Source organism: Oncorhynchus mykiss, chromosome 20 (genome assembly GCF_057628025.1).
Source record: "Oncorhynchus mykiss isolate SJ-2025 chromosome 20, ASM5762802v1, whole genome shotgun sequence".
NCBI lineage: Eukaryota > Metazoa > Chordata > Actinopteri > Salmoniformes > Salmonidae > Oncorhynchus > Oncorhynchus mykiss.
In genome coordinates this window covers 8558118-8576037 of record NC_143041.1, presented here as the reverse complement: position 1 = coordinate 8576037, position 17920 = coordinate 8558118, and the positions used below count along the sequence as shown (strand labels likewise).

At 46.0% G+C, this 17920-nt stretch overlaps 2 protein-coding genes across 15 annotated transcripts in view; one reads left to right on the top strand and one right to left on the bottom strand.

The window, feature by feature from the left end:
* LOC149974335 (putative sodium-coupled neutral amino acid transporter 10) overlaps window positions 1-13605 on the top strand; it is a 31765-nt gene extending 18160 nt beyond the window's left edge. For 4 of the 13 annotated variants that reach the window (XM_090212101.1, XM_090212100.1, XM_090212106.1 and 1 more), the window contains 5 exons: window positions 3092-3292; window positions 3516-3896; window positions 4004-4114; window positions 9505-9642; window positions 9803-13605. In XM_090212101.1, the coding sequence (XP_090068227.1) occupies window positions 3092-3292; window positions 3516-3896; window positions 4004-4114; window positions 9505-9642; window positions 9803-10914 (1943 nt within the window). In that variant the 3' untranslated portion in view covers window positions 10915-13605. Of the gene's footprint in view, window positions 1-3088; window positions 3293-3515; window positions 3897-4003; window positions 4115-6098; window positions 6120-9504; window positions 9643-9802 lie in introns of all 13 variants that reach the window. The other 9 variants (XM_090212095.1, XM_090212096.1, XM_090212104.1 and 6 more) reach the window with 3 other exon arrangements.
* Window positions 12423-14668, bottom strand: LOC149974334 (NADH dehydrogenase [ubiquinone] 1 alpha subcomplex assembly factor 8-like). Of its 2 annotated transcripts, XM_090212109.1 has the most exons (3): window positions 14312-14668; window positions 13116-13226; window positions 12423-13017 (listed from the first exon to the last, which is right to left on the bottom strand). In XM_090212109.1, exons 1-3 carry the CDS (start codon window positions 14390-14392, stop codon window positions 12997-12999), a joined length of 213 nt encoding a protein of 70 aa, XP_090068235.1. In that variant the 5' UTR covers window positions 14393-14668; the 3' UTR covers window positions 12423-12996. The 2 variants fall into 2 exon arrangements, with proteins under 2 accessions (XP_090068235.1, XP_090068234.1); XM_090212108.1 differs by lacking the exon at window positions 12423-13017 and having other exon boundaries at window positions 13077-13226; window positions 14312-14615.
* Between the last annotated feature and the right edge of the window lie 3252 nt (window positions 14669-17920).

Here is a 17920-nt window from a genome sequence, read left to right as displayed (position 1 = left end):
TCTTAGACTGTACTGTAGCAGGTATTGTATTTATTGCATTAGTGTTGCATCTCTTTATAGTTTAGATCTCTGCTGCCATCTAGTGGATCTCACACTCACACATATTGGTATATACAGTGCGTTAAGGAAAGTATTCAGACCCCTTGACTTTTTCCACATTTTGGTACGTTACAGCATTATTCTAAAATGGATTAAATAAAAATGTTCATCAATCTACACACAATACCCCATATTTACTAAGCGAAAACAGGTTTTTAGACATTTTTGCAAATTGATTTAAAAAAAAGATACCTTATTTACATACAGTACCAGTCAAGTTTGGACACACCTACTCATTGAAGGTTTTTTTAAACATTTTTAAAAACTATTTTCTACATTGTAGAATAATAGTGAAGACATCAAAACTATGACATAACACATATGTAGTAACCAAAAAAGTGTTAAACAAATCCAAATATATTTTAGATTCTTCAAAGTAGCCACCCGTTGCCTTGATGACAGCTTTGCACACTCTTGGCATTCGCTCAACCAGTTTCATGAGAAATGCTTTTCCAACAGTCTTGAAGGAGTTCCCACACAAATTCAATTGATTGGTCATGATTTGGAAAGTCCCACAGTTGACAGTGCATGTCAGAGCAAAAACCAAGCCATGAGGTTGAAGGAATTGTCCGTAGAGCTCCGTGACAGGATTGTGTCGAGGCACAGATCTGGGGAAGGGTACCAAAAAACATCTGTAGCATTGAAGGTCCCCAAGAACACAGTGGCCTCCATAATTCTTAAATGGAGGAAGTTTGGAACCACCAAGACTCTTCCTAGAGCTGGCCACCTGACAATACTGAGCAATTGGGCCAGAAGGGCCTTGGTCAGGGAGGTGACCAAGAATCCGATGGTCATTCTGACAGGGCTCCAGAGTTCCTCTGTGGAGATGGTATTCCTTCTGGAAGGTTTTTCTATCTCTGCAGCACTCCACTAATCAGACCTTTATGGTAGAGTGGCCAGACGGTAGCCACTCCTCAGTAAAAGGTACATGACAGCCCACCAAAAAGCACCTAATGGACTCTTAGACCATGAGAAACAAGATTCTCTGTTCAGATGAAACCAAGATTGAACTCTTTGGCCTGAATGCCAAGTGTCACATCTGGAGGAAACCTGGCACCATCCCTATGGTGAAGCATGGTTGTGGCAGCATCATGCTGTGGGGATGTTTTTCAACAGCAGGGTTAGGAGACTAGTAAGGGAAAGTTGAACGGAGCACAGTACAGAGAGATCCTTGATGAAAACCTGCTCCAGAGTGCTCAGGGACCTCAGAATGGGGCGAATGTTCACCTTCCAACAGGACAACGACCCTCCGCACACAGCCAAAACAATGCAGGCGTGGCTTCGGGACAAGTCTCTGAATGTCCTTGAGTGGCCCAGCCAGAGCCCGAACTTGAACCCGATCTAACATCTCTGGAGAGACCTGGAAATAGCTGTGCATCGACTTTCCCCATCCAACCCGACAGAGCTAGAGAGGTTCTGACATATTCAATCAATCCTTATCCCATTCTGCTGTTCCCAAGAAAGCGATGGTAACTGAGCACTCACTTCTGTCATCATGAAGTGCTTTGAGAGACTAGTCAAGGACCATATCACCTCCACCCTAGACCCACTCCAATTTGCTTACCGCCCCAATAGGTCCACAGACGACGCAATCGCAACCACACTGCACAAACCCATCTGGACAAGAGGAATAACTATGTGAGAATGCTGTTCATCGACTACAGCTCAGCATTTCACACCTAGTACCCTCCAAACTCGTCATCAAGCTCGAGACCCTGGGTCTTGACCCCGCCCTGTGCAACTGGGTACTGGACGGGTCGCCCCTAAGTGGTGAGGGTAGGTAACAACATCTCCCCCCCCCGCTGATCCTCAACACTGGGGCCCCACAAGGGTGCGTTCTGAGCCCTCTCCTGTACTCCCTGTTCACCCACGACTGCGTGGCCATGCACGCCTCCAACTCAATCATCAAGTTTGCAGACGACACTACAGTGGTAGGCTTGATTACCAACAACAACGAGACGGCCTACAGGGAGGAGGGGAGGGCCCTCGGAGTGTGGTGTCAGGAAAATAACCTCACACTCAACGTCAACAAAACAAAGGAGATGATCGTGGACTTCAGGAAACAGCAGAGGGAGCACCCCCCTATCCACATCGACGGGACAGTAGTGGAGAGGATAGAACGTTTTAACTGCCTGTTCACCCCGCTATCATCCAGAAGGGGAGGTCAGTACAGGTGCATCAAAGCAGGGACCGAGAGACTGAAAAACAGCTTATATCTCAAGGCCATCAGACTGTTAAACAGCCACCACTAACATTGAGTGGCTGCTGCCATACATGTAAAAAATGTATCACTAGCCACTTTAAACAATGCCACTTAATATAATGTTTACATACCCTACATTACTCATCTCATGTATATACTGTACTCTATACCACCTACTGCATCTTGCCATCTTTATGTAATACATGTATCAAGCCACTTTAAACTATGCCACTTATTATAATCTCATATGTATATACTGTACTCAATACCATCTACTGCATCTTGCCTATGCCGTTCTGTACCATCACTCATTCATATCTTTATGTACATATTTTTCATCCCTTTACACTTGTGTATAAGGTAGCTGTGGTGAAATTGTTAGATTACTCGTTGGTTATTACTGCATTGTCGGAACTAGAAGCACAAGCATTTCGCTACACTCGCATTAACATCTGCTAACCATGTCTATGTGACAAATACAATTTGATTTGATCTGCAGAGAAGAATGGGAGAAACTCCCCAAATACAGGTGTCCCAAACTTGTAGCATCATACCCAAGAAGACTTGAGGCTGTAGTTGCTGCCAAAGGTGTTTTTGCTTTGTCTTTTATGGGATATTGTGTGTAGATTGAGGGGAAAAAACGATTTTATCCATTTTAGAATAAAATTTATAAAATAACGTAACAAAATGTGGAAAAAGTCAAGGGGTCTGAATACTTTCCGAATGCACTGCATTCTCTCTCTCTCTTGTCTCGCTCTCATTTCTCTCCCTCCCTCTCCCTCCCAGCAGTAGAAAAGCCAGTGGCAGTGAAACAGCCTGAGGTGAAGCCTGTGTTGGCGGAGAGGCCTAATGCCCCAGCTGCAGTAGAGCCAGACCGTCCAGTGGAGAGACAGCAGGAACAGGCTGAGGCCCCCCAGATCAAAGGACCTGAACAAGCAGTAGCAGACATGAAAAAGAAGGAGGAGGTACAGCTGGACCGCCCCGACGCAGGTATGGAACTAGGGGGAACCTTTCAGAACTAGGGAGAGAGTTTCAGAACCTAGGAGAACCTGTTAGAACCAAGCAAAATCCACTAGACTGCAACATATAAGAAAACCAATAATCTATAAGTGCTAGGTTTAAAAGAAAAGTTGGGAATACTATTTACAGCAACACATGAAAACCCATGTGTTATACCTGTGTGTGTGTGTGTGTCCCTCCTCCCTCCCTTCAGGTGTGGCGGTACCTGATGGGGAGGCCCATCGGCACGAGCCGCCCATCCCTCACGATGAGGTCCAGATAGAGAAGAGGAAGAACGACGCCGAGCTGGAGGAGGAGAAGAACCAACCTGCAGCTGGAGGAGAAGAGGGGCAGTCTGAGGGAGGAGAGAAGAAGGAAATGGTGGTGAAAAAGGAGGAAGTGGAAGAGGCCGAGGCTCAGTTCAATGAGGTGCTGGAGAAGCCTGACCCGGGGGTGGGGAAGAAACAAGAAGTCCTGCCCCTAAAGGAAGTGGAGAAACTTGGCCCAGTGAAAGAGGTGCTTGCTGTGAAGGATATGGTGGCTGAGCAGGCGCTGGTTGAGGATTTGGCCAAAGCCCCAGATGCTGCTGGGAAACGTGCGTATGACTGTTCTTTATCCAGAACATTCAATCAACTCAGATGCTCAGGGATTTGATTGGCAGTAGATGTTTGACGTCACCCGACCTTTGACACTGTGGTTTAGGTGAGCCGGCGGCCCCAGTTCCTGTGGCAGTGGTTCCTGGGGCAGCGGAGGTGGCTGCTGCTCCAGAAGCAAAGGAAGAGAGGGAGGGAGGAGCAGAGGACAAAATGGATGGTAAGTGGAAGAGTAAGAAGGAGTAAAGAATTGAAGTACAGACCAAGGACCAGGGTTAGCAGCTCATAGACTGGCAGAATGGATGGATTTTTTAATAAATTCTTGTTATAGTGGATATACAGTGAAGTCGGAAGTTTACATACACCTTAACCAAATATATTTAAACTCAGTTTTTCACAATTCCTGACATTTAATCCTAAAAATGCCCTGTTTTTAGGTCAGTTAGAATCACCACTTTGTTTTAACATTGTGAAATAATAGTAGAGAGAGATTTATTTCAGCTTTTATTTCTTTCATCATATTTCCAGTGGGTCAGAGGTTTACATACACTCAATTAGTATTTGGTAGCATTGCCTTTAAATTGTTTAACTTGGGACAAACATTTCGGGTAACCTTCCACAAGCCTCCCACAATAGGTTGGGTGAATTTTGGCCCATTCCTCCTGACAGAGCTGGTGTAACTGAGTCAGGTTTGTAGGCCTACTTGCTCGCACAGGCTTTTTCAGTTCTGCCCACAAATTTTCTATGGGATTGAGGTCAGGGCTTTCTGATGGCCCCTTCAATACCTTGACTTTGTTGTCCTTAAGCCATTTTGCCACAACATTGGAGTATGCTTGGGGTCATTGTCCATTTGGAAGACCCATTTGCGACCAAGCTTTAACTTCCTGACTGATGTCTTCATATGTTGCTTCAATATATCCACATAATTTTCCCTGCTCATGATGCCATCTATTTTGTGAAGTGCACAAGTCCCTCCTGCAGCAAAGCACCCCCACAACATGATGGTGTTCTTTGGCTTGCAAGCCTCCCCCTTTTCCTCCAAACATAACAATGGTCATTATGGCCAAACAGTTCTATTTTTGTTTCATCAGACCAGAGGACATTTCTCCAAAAAGTACAATCTTTGTCCCCATGTGCAGTTTCAAACCATAGTCTGGCTTTTTATGGCGGTTTTGGAGCAGTGGCTTCTTCCTTGCTGAGCGGCCTTTCAGATTATGTCGATATAGAACTAATTTTACTGTGGATATATAGATACTTTTGTACCTGTTTCCTCCAGCATCTTCACAAGGTCCTTCGCTGCTGTTCTGGGATTGAGTTGCAGTCTTTGCACCAAAGTACATTAATCTCTAGGAGACAGAACGCATCTCCTTCCTGAGCGGTATGACGGCTGCGTGGTCCCATGGTGTTTATACTTGCGTACTATTGTTTGTACAGATGAACGTGGCACCTTCAGGCGTTTGGAAATCACTCCCAAGGATGAACCAGACTTGTGGAGGTCTACCATTTTTTTTCTTAGGTCTTGGCTGATTTCTTTTGATTTTCCCACGATGTCAAGCAAAGAGGCCCTGAGTTTGAAGGTAGGCCTTGAAATACATCCACAGGTACACCTCCAATTGACTCAAATTATGTCAATTAGCCTATCCGAAGCTTCTAAAGCCATGACATTTTCTGGAATTTTCCAAGCTGTTTGAAGGCACAGTCAACTTAGTGTATGTAATCTTCTGACCCACTGGAATAGTGATACAGTGAAATAATCTGTTGTAAAAAAATTACTCCTGTCATGCACAAAGTAGATGTCTTAACCGACTTGCCAAAACTATAGTTTGTTAACAAGAAGTTTGTGGAGTGGTTGAAAAACGAGTTGTAATGACTCCAACCTAAGTGTATGTAAACCTCCCACTTCAGTTGTCCCATTCCATGCTTTGTCTGTATTCTTTCTCTCTCTGACTTGTACCGCCTCTTTGTCTGACTGCTTCTCTCTCTGTCTATCTCTCTATTCTCGCTTTCCATCTCAAGTGTGTCTTTGGCAACAAGCTTTTGCCTGGTTGTTTTTGAAGAGTGGATTCTCTCGTTACTTTCTCGCTCTTTGGCTTGATTCACTCAGGACACTCCGCAGCACATTTTTGGTTTCTCTCTGCTGACTCACTCTTTCTTTTCTCTCTTTCTCGCTCCTTTTCTTTTCCTCTGCCGGGCTCCTGTCACAGTGATAAAAAAGATGGTTGCAGGTATGAACTCCTCTCTCTCCTACTGTATTCACATCTAGTCATTCAATCAACTAATGAAGTCTGGAGATGAGAGCGTAGTATCCAGTTTAGTAATCTTTTCTAGTTCTGCCCCCCCCAACCCACATGGCCATAATCCCCAAGTCCTAACCCACCTCACGCCCTCTCACACAGTATCCCCCCCACCTTGCCTAAACTGCTCACATCTTGTTTGTAGCAACCGTACCCTACATTAGTTTGACTGAGTTATCCCTCCTCCAGCCCCCCACCCATAAACACATCCCTATGCTGTTTGTTTGGATAAATCGAATGCTCCTTCTCCCTCCGATGTAGATACCAATACTGCTCAATATACAGTGCATTCGGAAAGTATTCAGACCCCTTGACTTTTTGCACATTTTTTGTTACAGCCTTCTAAAATGTATTCAATTGTTTATTTTTCTTAATTTATCTACACACAGTACCCCATAATAAGAAAGCAAAAACAGGTTTGTCAAAATTTTTGCCAAATAATTTTTAAAAAACTGATCACATTTACATCAGTATTCAGACCCTTTACTCTGTACTTTGTTGACGCACCTTTGGCAGCGATTACAGTCTTGAGTCTTCTTGGGTATGACGCTACAAGCTTAGCATACCTGTATTTGGGGAGTTTCTCACATTCTTCTCTGCAGATCCTCTCAAGCTCTGTCAGGTTGGATGGGGAGCGTTGCTGCACATCTATTTCTATCTATTTCCTGGGCTCAGAGACTTGTCCCGAAGCCACTCCTGCGTTTCTCTTGGCTGTGTGCTTATGGTTGTTGTCCTGTTAGAAGGTGAACCTTCGCCCCAGTCTGAGGTGCTGAGTGCTCTGGAGCAGGTTTTCATCAAGGATCTCTCTGTACTTTGCTAATTTCATCTTTCCCTCGATCCTGACTAGTCTCCCAGTCCCTGCTGTTGAAAAACATCCCCACAGCATGATGCTGCCACCACCACCATGCTTCACCTGAGGAATGGTGCCAGGTTTCCTCCAGACATGACGCTTTGCATTCATGCCAAAGAATTCAATCTTGGTTTCATCAGACCAGAGAATCTTGTTTCTCATGGTCTGAGTCTTTAGGTGCCTTTTGTTGAACTTCAAGTGGACTGTCATGTGCCTTTTACTGAGTGGCTTCTGTCTGGCCACTCTACCGTAAAGGTCTGATTGGTGGAGTGCTGCAGAGATGGTTGTCCTTCTGGAAGGTTCTCCCATCTCCACAGAGGAACTCTAGAGCTCTGTCAGAGTGACCATCGGGTTCTTGGTCACCTCCCTGACCACGGCCCCCCGATTGCTCAGTTTGTCTGGGCGGCCAGCTCTAGGAAGAATTTTGGTGGTTCCAAATTTCCTCAATTTTTAAGAATGATGGAGGCCACTGTGTTCTTGGGGACCTTCAATGCTGCAGACATTATTTTTGTCGCCTTCCCCAGATGTGTGCCTCGACACAATCCGGTCAAGGAGCTCTACGGACAATTCCTTCAACATAATGGCTTGGTTTTTGCTCTGACATGCACTATCAACTGGGACTTTCCAAATCATGTCCAATCAATTGAATTTATCACAGTTTGACTCCAATCAAATTGTAGAAACATCTCAAGGATGATCAATGGAAACCGGATGCATCTGAGCTCAATTTCGAGTCTCATAGCAAAGGGTCTGAATAGTTTATTTTTAATACATTTGAAAAAAATGTTTATTAAAGATATTTGCTTTGTCATTATGGGGTATTGTATGGATATTGATTTATTTCACCTTTATTTAACCAGGTAGGCAAGTTGAGAACAAGTTCTCATTTACAATTGCGACCTGGCCAAGATAAAGCAAAGCAGTTCAACACATACAACGACACAGAGTTACACATGGAGTAAAACAAACATACAGTCAATAATATAGTAGAAAAAAGTCTATATACGATGTGAGCAAATGAGGTGAGTTAAGGGAGGTAAAGGCAAAAAAAAAGGCCATGGTGGCAAAGTAAATACAATATAGCAAGTAAAACACTGGAATGGTAGATTTGCAGTGGAAGAATGTGCAAAGTAGAAATAAAAATAATGGGGTGCAAAGGAGAAAAATAAATGAATGAATAAATAAAATAAATACAGTAGGGAAAGAGGTAGTTGCCTGGGCTAAATTATACTGTAGATGGGCTATGTACAAGTGCAGTAATCTGCACTGACAGCTGGTGCTTAAAGCTAGTGAGGGAGATAAGTGTTTCCAGTTTCAGAGATTTTTGTAGTTCGTTCCAGTCATTGGCAGCAGAGAACTGGAAGGAGAGGCGGCCAAAGAAATAATTGGTTTTGGGGGTGACCAGAGATATACCTGCTGGAGCGTGTGCTACAGGTGGGTGACGCTATGGTGACCAGCGAGCTGAGATAAGGGGGGACTTTACCTAGCAGGGTCTTGTAGATGACATGGAGCCTGTGGGTTTGGCGACGAGTGTGAAGCGAGGGCCAGCCAACGAGAGCGTACAGGTCGCAATGGTGGGTAGTATATGGGGATTTGGTGACAAAACGGATGGCACTGTGATAGACTGCATCCAATTTGTTGAGTAGGGTATTGGAAGCTATTTTGTAAATGACATCGCCGAAGTCGAGGATTGGTAGGATGGTCAGTTTTACAAGGGTATGTTTGGCAGCATGAGTGAATGATGCTTTGTTGCGAAATAGGAAGCCAATTCTAGATTTAACTTTGGATTGGAGATGTTTGATGTGGGTCTGGAAGGAGAGTTTACAGTCTAACCAGACACCTAGGTATTTGTAGTTGTCCATGTATTCTAAGTCAGAACCGTTCAGAGTAGTGATGCTGGACGGGCGGGCAGGTGGGGGCAGTGATCGGTTGAAGAGCATGCATTTAGTTTTACTTGTATTTAAGAGCAATTGGAGGCCACGGAAGGAGAGTTGTATGGCATTGAAGCTCGCCTGGAGGGTTGTTAACAGTGTCCAAAGAAGGGCCAGAAGTATATAGAATGGTGTCGTCTGCGTAGAGGTGTACCAGAGAATCACCAGCAGCAAGAGCAACATCATTGATGTATACAGAGAAGATAGTCGGTCCAAGAATTGAACCCTATGGCACCCCCATAGAGACTGCCAGAGGCCCGGACAACAGGCCCTCCGATTTGACACACTGAACTCTATCAGAGAAGTAGTTGGTGAACCAGGCGAGGCAATCATTTGAGAAACCAAGGCTGTTGAGTCTGCCGATGAGGATGATTGATGATTTAATACATTTTATAATAAGGCTGTAACATCACAAAATATGGAAAAATGGAAGTTGTCTGAATACTTTCTGAATGCACTGTATGATTTATGAACTTGTAATTGACTCCCCCTGTGTGTGTTTTGGTATGTTCTAACCCTGTCTCCCCCCATGTAGAGGGTCAGTTGGACCATGCCGTTCTGCTGCAGGTTATAAAGGAGCAGCAGGAGCAGCAGAAGAGACTGTTGGACCAGCAGGAGAAACTACTGGCTGTCATACAGGAACAACACCAGGAGATGCACCCCAAAAAGACAGGTGTGTAAACACACACACACACACACTCCGTGTGTGCACTCTCGTACATGCTCTAAGTTTATATTCTGATGCATGTCTAAGTGCTGAGTATGAGTAATTGAAATGTAAGGTCAGTTAAAGGCAAAGTAAATAATGATCTTTGTATCTTGTGTTACATTAGATGGAGCTCCAGAGGCTGATGCAGAGAAGGGAGTACAGGAGGAGGGGGGAGCATCCAAGCTCAAAGACCCAGATCAAGATGGCCCTGCCCTGGCCTCAGATGCCAAGGAGCCCAAAGGAGCAGAAGCTCTACAGGCCGAGCCTCACGTCCAGCCCCAGAATGAGGTCCTCCCTGTGGAGAAGAGTGCAGAAGAGCAGGTCGTCAAAGTGGTTCTCCCCGTGATCCCCAAGGAAGTAGTCCAGGAAGTCCCTAAACAGACGATTGTGGCAGGGGCAGCGTTGGAGGCCCCTAAGGAGAGGGAGCTGGGAGCTAGAGGGGTACCCCTGGGTCAGAAGGTGGCAGAAGGGGTGAAGGTAGAACCAGACCAGCCCAAACACAGAAAGGAGCAACCACCACCTGCTAAAGCTGAGGACGGGCCAGGGAAAGGATCGGTAGAGGCAGTAGTAGACAAGGACAAGGAGAGGATGGAGAAAGAGACACTGGAGGAGGAGAGGATCAATAGAGAGGTGCAGGCGAGAGTGGAGAAGGAACGGTTAGAGAGGGAGAGGAGAGGGAAACTGGTGAGAGAGCAGGAGATGGAAAAAGACCAAGTAAAGAAGGAGAGAGCGGAGAAAGAGAGGCTGGGAAAGGAGCGAGCAGAGAGGGAGAAGGTGGATAAGGAGAAAGCAGAGCAAGAGAGGATCCAGTGGGAGAAGGAAAAGACTGAGAGAGAGGTGATGGAGAGAGCGAAGAGGGGAGGAAGAGGGGAGGAACAGGCTCTGGCTGTAGCTGGGCCAGGACCTGTCGAACCAGGAGAACTAGAGGCTGTGAAGAAGAGTGGACGGGACCTGAAGGAGAGGGCAGCCGTCCAGTCAGACTCCAGGGACTTTCTGGAAGCCCAGCCCCAGGTGATCCACGAGAAGGAGAAGGCCAGGGACCAAGGAGACATGGACCTGAGGAGGAGAAGGAGAGCCCTGGGGGTAGGAGGTGCTGGAGGGGCAGGGGAGTCCAGGGAGGGTGAGCTGGAGCCCTTCTTGGACATGGGGGGGTCAGATCTCCATGCAGCCTTGGGGGGAGCACTGGTACACACACGCCAGATTAAACAGACCTCTGAGCTTGAGAGAGACGAGTAACAGGGACTGGGTAACGGCATACACGCACATGAATACGGTATAACATACACTCATGGACCGTTGGGTTGGACTGTGCGAATCCCTATATTTAAACAAACACTCTCACATAGTGGGTCAGACTGTGCACACACACACTGGGTCAGACTGCGCTAACCTTGTACACATCTTCATACTAATCACAACGCATACACACACTCTTTCTCTCCCCCACACAGTCATGTACCGTGGATCACACTCTATTGCCTTACCACCTGCCTTCACAATACCTGACATGTACAGGAGGAGTGTGAGTGTGTGAGATGCATTGATGTGATAGGGAACATTCTGGCTGCGTTTACACAGGCAACCCAATTCTGATCTTTTTCACAATTATTGGCAAAAGATCTGATCTGAATTGGGCAGCGTCTTCATGTGACCTTAGTCTGTGGGCATCTATTACCAAATACTAGTGCTTTCTTTAGTGCTCCTTCCATGATTCCAGAAGATACAGGATAATAGTGATGATAAAGATATTGTAGCAATGATCACATATTATTCTATAATAATATGCTGTATAATGCTGCCATAGATCTAGTCTTTATTAAAAATAGATTTGTATGTAAATGTTAACTTATTTTTTTGTTTTCTCTGGGGTGAGATTTGGACTAGAATGTATGTTAAGCGATGCAATACCACATACAGAGTTTCCTTTTTTCCTGTGTTTTGAGAGCGCAATGTACCATCTATCCAATGACTTGTATTTTAGTCAATTTAAATCCCTTGATACTTCTAAGTGATTAGGCGTTTTCATTTTGGCTCTGGAAAGATTACGTGCTGGTGTTTTTGTTACTGTAGTGGTTTTGTTAAGCCCAATGTATGTTGGTTATCGTGTGCTGTGAATAGCGTCTATATGTTCTCTGAACTGTCGCTAAATGTCCTCGTGCTGGTTTCTACATATTTTTGGAAAGTGTTCAAAGAACATTTAAATAGGGATCAATTGGTTAGCTTCAGTGCTTCTTCCAGATCATTTGACTCTTGATTTTGAAAACAGAATCATATTTTTGATGAATAAAAATAAGAATGTAGTGCTGTAGAAATACGTATCCTTCTCACACACATACGGTACAATTCCAATATGATTTTATTTTTCGTGTGAGTTCTGAATCCATAACTCTGATTCTACATTCCATGTTCTTGTGCCTTACATGTGCTACAGCAGTGTTTCTTCTGTGACTGTAAAGGAATATGGTTATTTTGTTTTGTCGTATCCTGTGTGTGAGGGCTCCACTGCTTTGTGCCTTTATCCTAACTAGGGGTGAAATGAACGGGTCAAAGTTAATATCTTTATGCCTGTATTGAGATGTAAATGCATCATTTCCAGAACAGAAGTGCAATTAGTCGTCATCTCTCGCTCTCTATTCTTGTAGCATTTGAAACAGTGGCTTGGACTTCTTCAATGGTGCCCAGTGCTGTGGCTACCATAAGGAACAGTGAATGAAATGGACTTCATAGAGGGAGGACATCAACAGTGTCTTCATGACTTCTTTAATTCTGGGTCGACTCATATTTCTGAAAATGTCACAATATGAAATGTTGGTTGTCAATGTGTGTTGTGTACATTAACCAAAGAGAACCCCATACCCCAATTTGCATATTTCTACATGACAAATTCACAGTCCTGCAAGTCTTCGGTGGTGGGTTACATGTTATTACATAGTCAAACGGTATGACCTTGACGCACTATTGAAGACTAGTTGAAACACCATGCTAGCATTACCTCTGGGACCAACAACAGGTCAAACATTATGCTTGTGGGACTAGTCAAGATATATTTCAGCACCTGCCATCGTAGTACTGGTTCAGTAATGCATGATGTTCATGGAACAACGGGGACATTAGGTCAACTGCCTGGGGTGTAGTCATTAGTACAGATGCAAACGTTTTACAATGTAATTGAGCGTTTCTATTGAACAAATTCAGGTAGGTCCCTCCTCGTTTCCGTCCGTTTAGTTCCTAGTGAATACCCCTGTTTATGTTGACGATAAAGCCTATGTCCAGCAGAATGCACTATATGTCCAGCAGAGATGTGTTGGGCGGAATGGTCTACTTCACTCCCTTCTTGGCCTGCAAGACAATAAGATGATCAAGTCAGTTGAATTTATACATCAAAGACAGACAAAATGTCATACAAAATGATGGAACACTTGTAATATGCCACTCACTGCTGTAACAATGCAAGTCTTCAGAGCATCAAACTCTTTAACACACAGGTCCTTTCTCAGCTCCTGTCTGCCTGTGGTAGTAGCTGTCACACACTTCCCATAAGCTGCAGCCTGAGGACATGATATTCAAAAGTCAGTATTTAGATCAAACTTCTGTTGGAGGATGATTACGGAAACACAATAGATATATTATTGTTTAAGGCAGTGTTTCCACCTTCTTTTATTTTACGAGCCTCCTCCCCAAAAGCATCATCCAGGGCCACAAGCCAAATTCCTTGGTGGGCCGCCCCAGTTATACAATGGTAGGAGAAACACTGGGACAAGTCCTCACATTGGCAGAATGACAACTTAACTTGGCTTTATGCTTTTGGATATTGTATGGCAAACAGTGGCCATCTATACTGAACAAAAATATAAACATGTAAAGTATTGGTCCCATGTTTTATGAGCTGAAATAAAAGATCACAGAAATGTTCCATATGCACAAAAAGCTTCAATTTTTGACAAATTTGCTTACATCACGCTTAGTGAGCATTTCCCCTTTTCCAAGATAACCCATCCATTTGACAGGTGTGGCATATCAAGAAGCTGATTAAAGCGGCATTATTATTACATAGTTGCACCTTGTGCCGGGGACAAAAAGTCAGCCGTTTTGTCACACAACACAATGCCACAGATGTCTCATGTTTTGAGGGAGCGTGCAATTGCCATGCTGACTACAGGAATGTCCACCAGAGCTGTTGCTAGAGAATGTGATGTTAATTTCTCTAGCATAAGCCAACTCCAATGTCGTTTTAGAGGATTTGGCAGTATGTCAACCGGCCCCACAACCGCAGACCACGTGTAACCACGCCAGCCCAGGATCTCCACATCCGGCTTCTTCAACTGCGGGATCGTCTGAGACCAGCGAACTGATGAAACTGAGGGGTATTTATGTCTCTAATAAAGGCCGTTTATGGGGAAAAACGAATTCTGATTGGCTGGACCTGGCTCTCAGTGGGTGGGCTTATGCCCTCCCAGGCCCACCCATGGTTACACCCCTGCCCAGTCATGTGAAATCCATAGATTAGGGCCTAATTTATTTATTTCAATTGACTGCTCTCCTTATATGAACTGTAACTCAGTAAAATCGTAGAAATTGTTGCATATTGCCTTTATATATTTTTTCAGTATGAATTTGTTTGGTGGCTACGCACCTCACCAGAACACTGGGCAAACAGCTCTGGGAACCGTCTCATCCTCTCCCGACTGCGAGTCCACACATTTGTCCCCGACATGATCAGTTGTGTGAGCAGCAGCAGAGATGGACACTTGTTCAATACTCTTTGACAGTGGAAAAACAACGAATAACAATCTAATGCCCCAGCATTAGCTCTTGTACAATATTAGCGAAGTGTCATAGAAATAAAAGGCATTCGTAGGAAAATATCCACTCAAATCATTGGCTCGCCCAGACCATGGACGGCACCATGTTGTTGACCCTGAATCAGGAAATGACACGCATGTAAATCTACAAACGTGATTTGTTAATTTCCACGTCCATCTTCTTCTGTGGGGTTTATCAGCGATTGGCAACCAACGTTATGGTGCATTACCGCCACCTACTGTACTGGAATGTGGGTCGGAGACCTGCTAGCCCCGTTAAAAAAAACATATTTAATACTGTATCTAATGACGTTCTACTCAGTATACTATTTAAACAAATTTCCTGTATACCCTTCTCCCTCATACTGGATCTCAGCCTCTCTCTTCCCGCTCATACTGCCTACACTGTATCAGTACATGCTCCACTGTCTCTGGTTTCCTGGCAAGAATCACACTTTCCTGCTGGATGCTTTTCTATCACATTTATAGTCTTATTCAACTGGCTGCTACATGAGCTAAAGGACTGCATACTCATCAATCCTGCACATGAATAAGAGCAAATAACTTCTCTGTCTGCCTTGACTTCCTCCACCCACTGCAAGGCCAACAGTATGGCCATCAGCTCAGCTGCATATACAGCCAGATGATCTGTAATACGTTTCCTGACTGCCACCCCACATTCTTGCACTACAAATGCTGACCCAGTATGTCCTTGGAAGTCCTTGGTCCTTGGCTGCCAAACCATACGCTATACTGCCATAGTCTATTACTGTTACAGTGCGTGAATGAGGACCCAAAAGCGAATCAACTTAAACAGAGCTTCTTTAATTACCAAGCATAGGTAGGCTCAGATGGACCGGCAGATTCCGACAGGACAGGACAAGGTTACAGCAAACATGACGACAGTCTGGTTCAGGCATGAATGACACAAACAAACAAGAATCCGACAAGGACAGGAGCAGAAACAGAGAGAGATATAGGGACCTAATCAGAGGGAAAAAAGGGAACAGGTGGGGAACGGGGTGAATGGGTAGTTAGAGGAGACAAGGGACAGCTGGGGGAAAGCGGGGGAGAAAAGGTAACCTAACACGACCAGCAGAGGGAGACAGGGTGAAGGGAAAGGACAGAGGCAGGACAACATGACAGTACATGACAGTACCCCCCCACTCACCGAGCGCCTCCTGGCGCACTCGAGGAGGAAACCTGGCGGCAACGGAGGAAATCATCAATCAGCGCACGGTCCAGCACGTCCCGAGAGGGAACCCAACTCCTCTCCTCAGGACCGTACCCCTCCCAGTCAACTAGGTACTGATGACCACGGCCCCGAGGACGCATGTCCAAGATTTTACGGACCCTGTAGATAGGTGCGCCCTCGACAAGGATGGGGGGGGGGGGGGGAGACGAGCGGGGGCGCGAAGAACGGGCTTAACACAGGAGACATGGAAGACCGGGTGGACGCGACGAAGATATCGCGGAAGAAGAAGTCGCACTGCGACAGGATTAATGACCTGAGAGATACGGAATGGACCAATGAACCGCGGGGTCAACTTGCGAGAAGCCGTCTTAAGGGGAAGGTTCTGAGTGGAGAGCCAAACTCTCTGACCGCGACAATATCTAGGGCTCTTAGTTCTACGCTTATTAGCAGCTCTCACAGTCTGCGCCCTATAACGGCAAAGTGCAGACCTGACCCTCTTCCAGGTGCGCTCGCAACGTTGGACAAAAGCCTGAGCGGAGGGGACGCTGGACTCGGCGAACTGAGATGAGAACAACGGAGGCTGGTACCCGAGGCTACTCTGAAAAGGAGATAGCCCGGTCGCAGACGAAGGAAGCGAGTTGTGGGCGTATTCTGCCCAGGGGAGCTGTTCTGACCAAGACGCAGGGTTGCGAAAAGAAAGACTGCGTAAGATGCGACCAATAGTCTGATTGGCCCGTTCTGCTTGACCGTTAGACTGGGGGTGAAAGCCGGAAGAGAGACTGACGGAAGCCCCAATCAAACGGCAAAACTCCCTCCAAAATTGAGACGTGAATTGCGGACCTCTGTCCGAAACGACGTCTGACGGAAGGCCATGAATTCTGAAAACATTCTCGATGATGATTTGTGCCGTCTCTTTAGCAGAAGGAAGCTTAGCAAGGGGAATGAAATGAGCCGCCTTAGAGAACCTATCGACAACCGTAAGAATAACAGTCTTCCCCGCTGACGAAGGCAGTCCGGTGACAAAATCTAAGGCGATGTGAGACCACGGTCGAGAGGGAATAGGAAGCGGCCTGAGACGGCCGGCAGGAGGAGAGTTACCGGACTTAGTCTGCGCGCAGACCGAACAAGCAGCCACGAAACGACGCGTGTCATGCTCCCGGGTGGGCCACCAGAAACGCTGGCGAATGGAAGCAAGCGTACCCCGAACGCCAGGGTGGCCGGCTAACTTGGCAGAGTGAGCCCACTGAAGAACGGCCAGACGAGTAGGAACGGGAACGAAAAGAAGGTTCCTAGGACAAGCGCGCGGCGACGGAGTTTGAGTGAGTGCTTGCTTTACCTGCCTCTCAATTCCCCAGACAGTCAACCCGACAACACGCCCCTCAGGGAGAATCCCCTCGGGGTCAGTGGAGGCTACTGAAGAACTGAAGAGACGAGACAAAGCATCAGGCTTGGTGTTCTTAGAGCCCGGACGATAAGAAATCACGAACTCGAAACGAGCGAAAAACAGCGCCCAACGCGCCTGACGCGCATTAAGTCGTTTGGCAGAACGGATGTACTCAAGGTTCCTATGGTCAGTCCAAACGACAAAAGGAACGGTCGCCCCCTCCAACCACTGTCGCCATTCGCCTAGGGCTAACCGGATGGCGAGCAGTTCGCGGTTACCCACATCATAGTTACGTTCCGACGGCGACAGGCGATGAGAAAAATACGCGCATGGGTGGACCTTGTCGTCAGAGAGGGAGCGCTGAGAAAGGATGGCTCCCACTCCCACCTCTGACGCGTCAACCTCGACAACGAACTGTCTAGAGACGTCAGGTGTAACAAGGATAGGAGCGGATGTAAAACGATTCTTGAGGAGATCAAAAGCTCCCTGGGCGGAAACGGACCACTTAAAGCACGTCTTGACAGAAGTAAGGGCTGTGAGAGGAGCTGCCACCTGACCGAAATTACAGATGAAACGACGATAGAAGTTTGCGAAGCCGAGAAAGCGCTGCAGCTCGACGCGTGACTTAGGGACGGGCCAATCAATGACAGCTTGGACCTTAGCGGGATCCATCTTAATGCCTTCAGCGGAAATAACAGAACCGAGAAATGTGACGGAGGAGGCATGAAAAGTGCACTTCTCAGCCTTCACAAAAAGACAATTCTCTAAAAGGCGCTGGAGGACACGTCGAACGTGCTGAACATGAATCTGGAGTGACGGTGAAAAAATCAGGATATCGTCAAGGTAAACGAAAACAAAGAT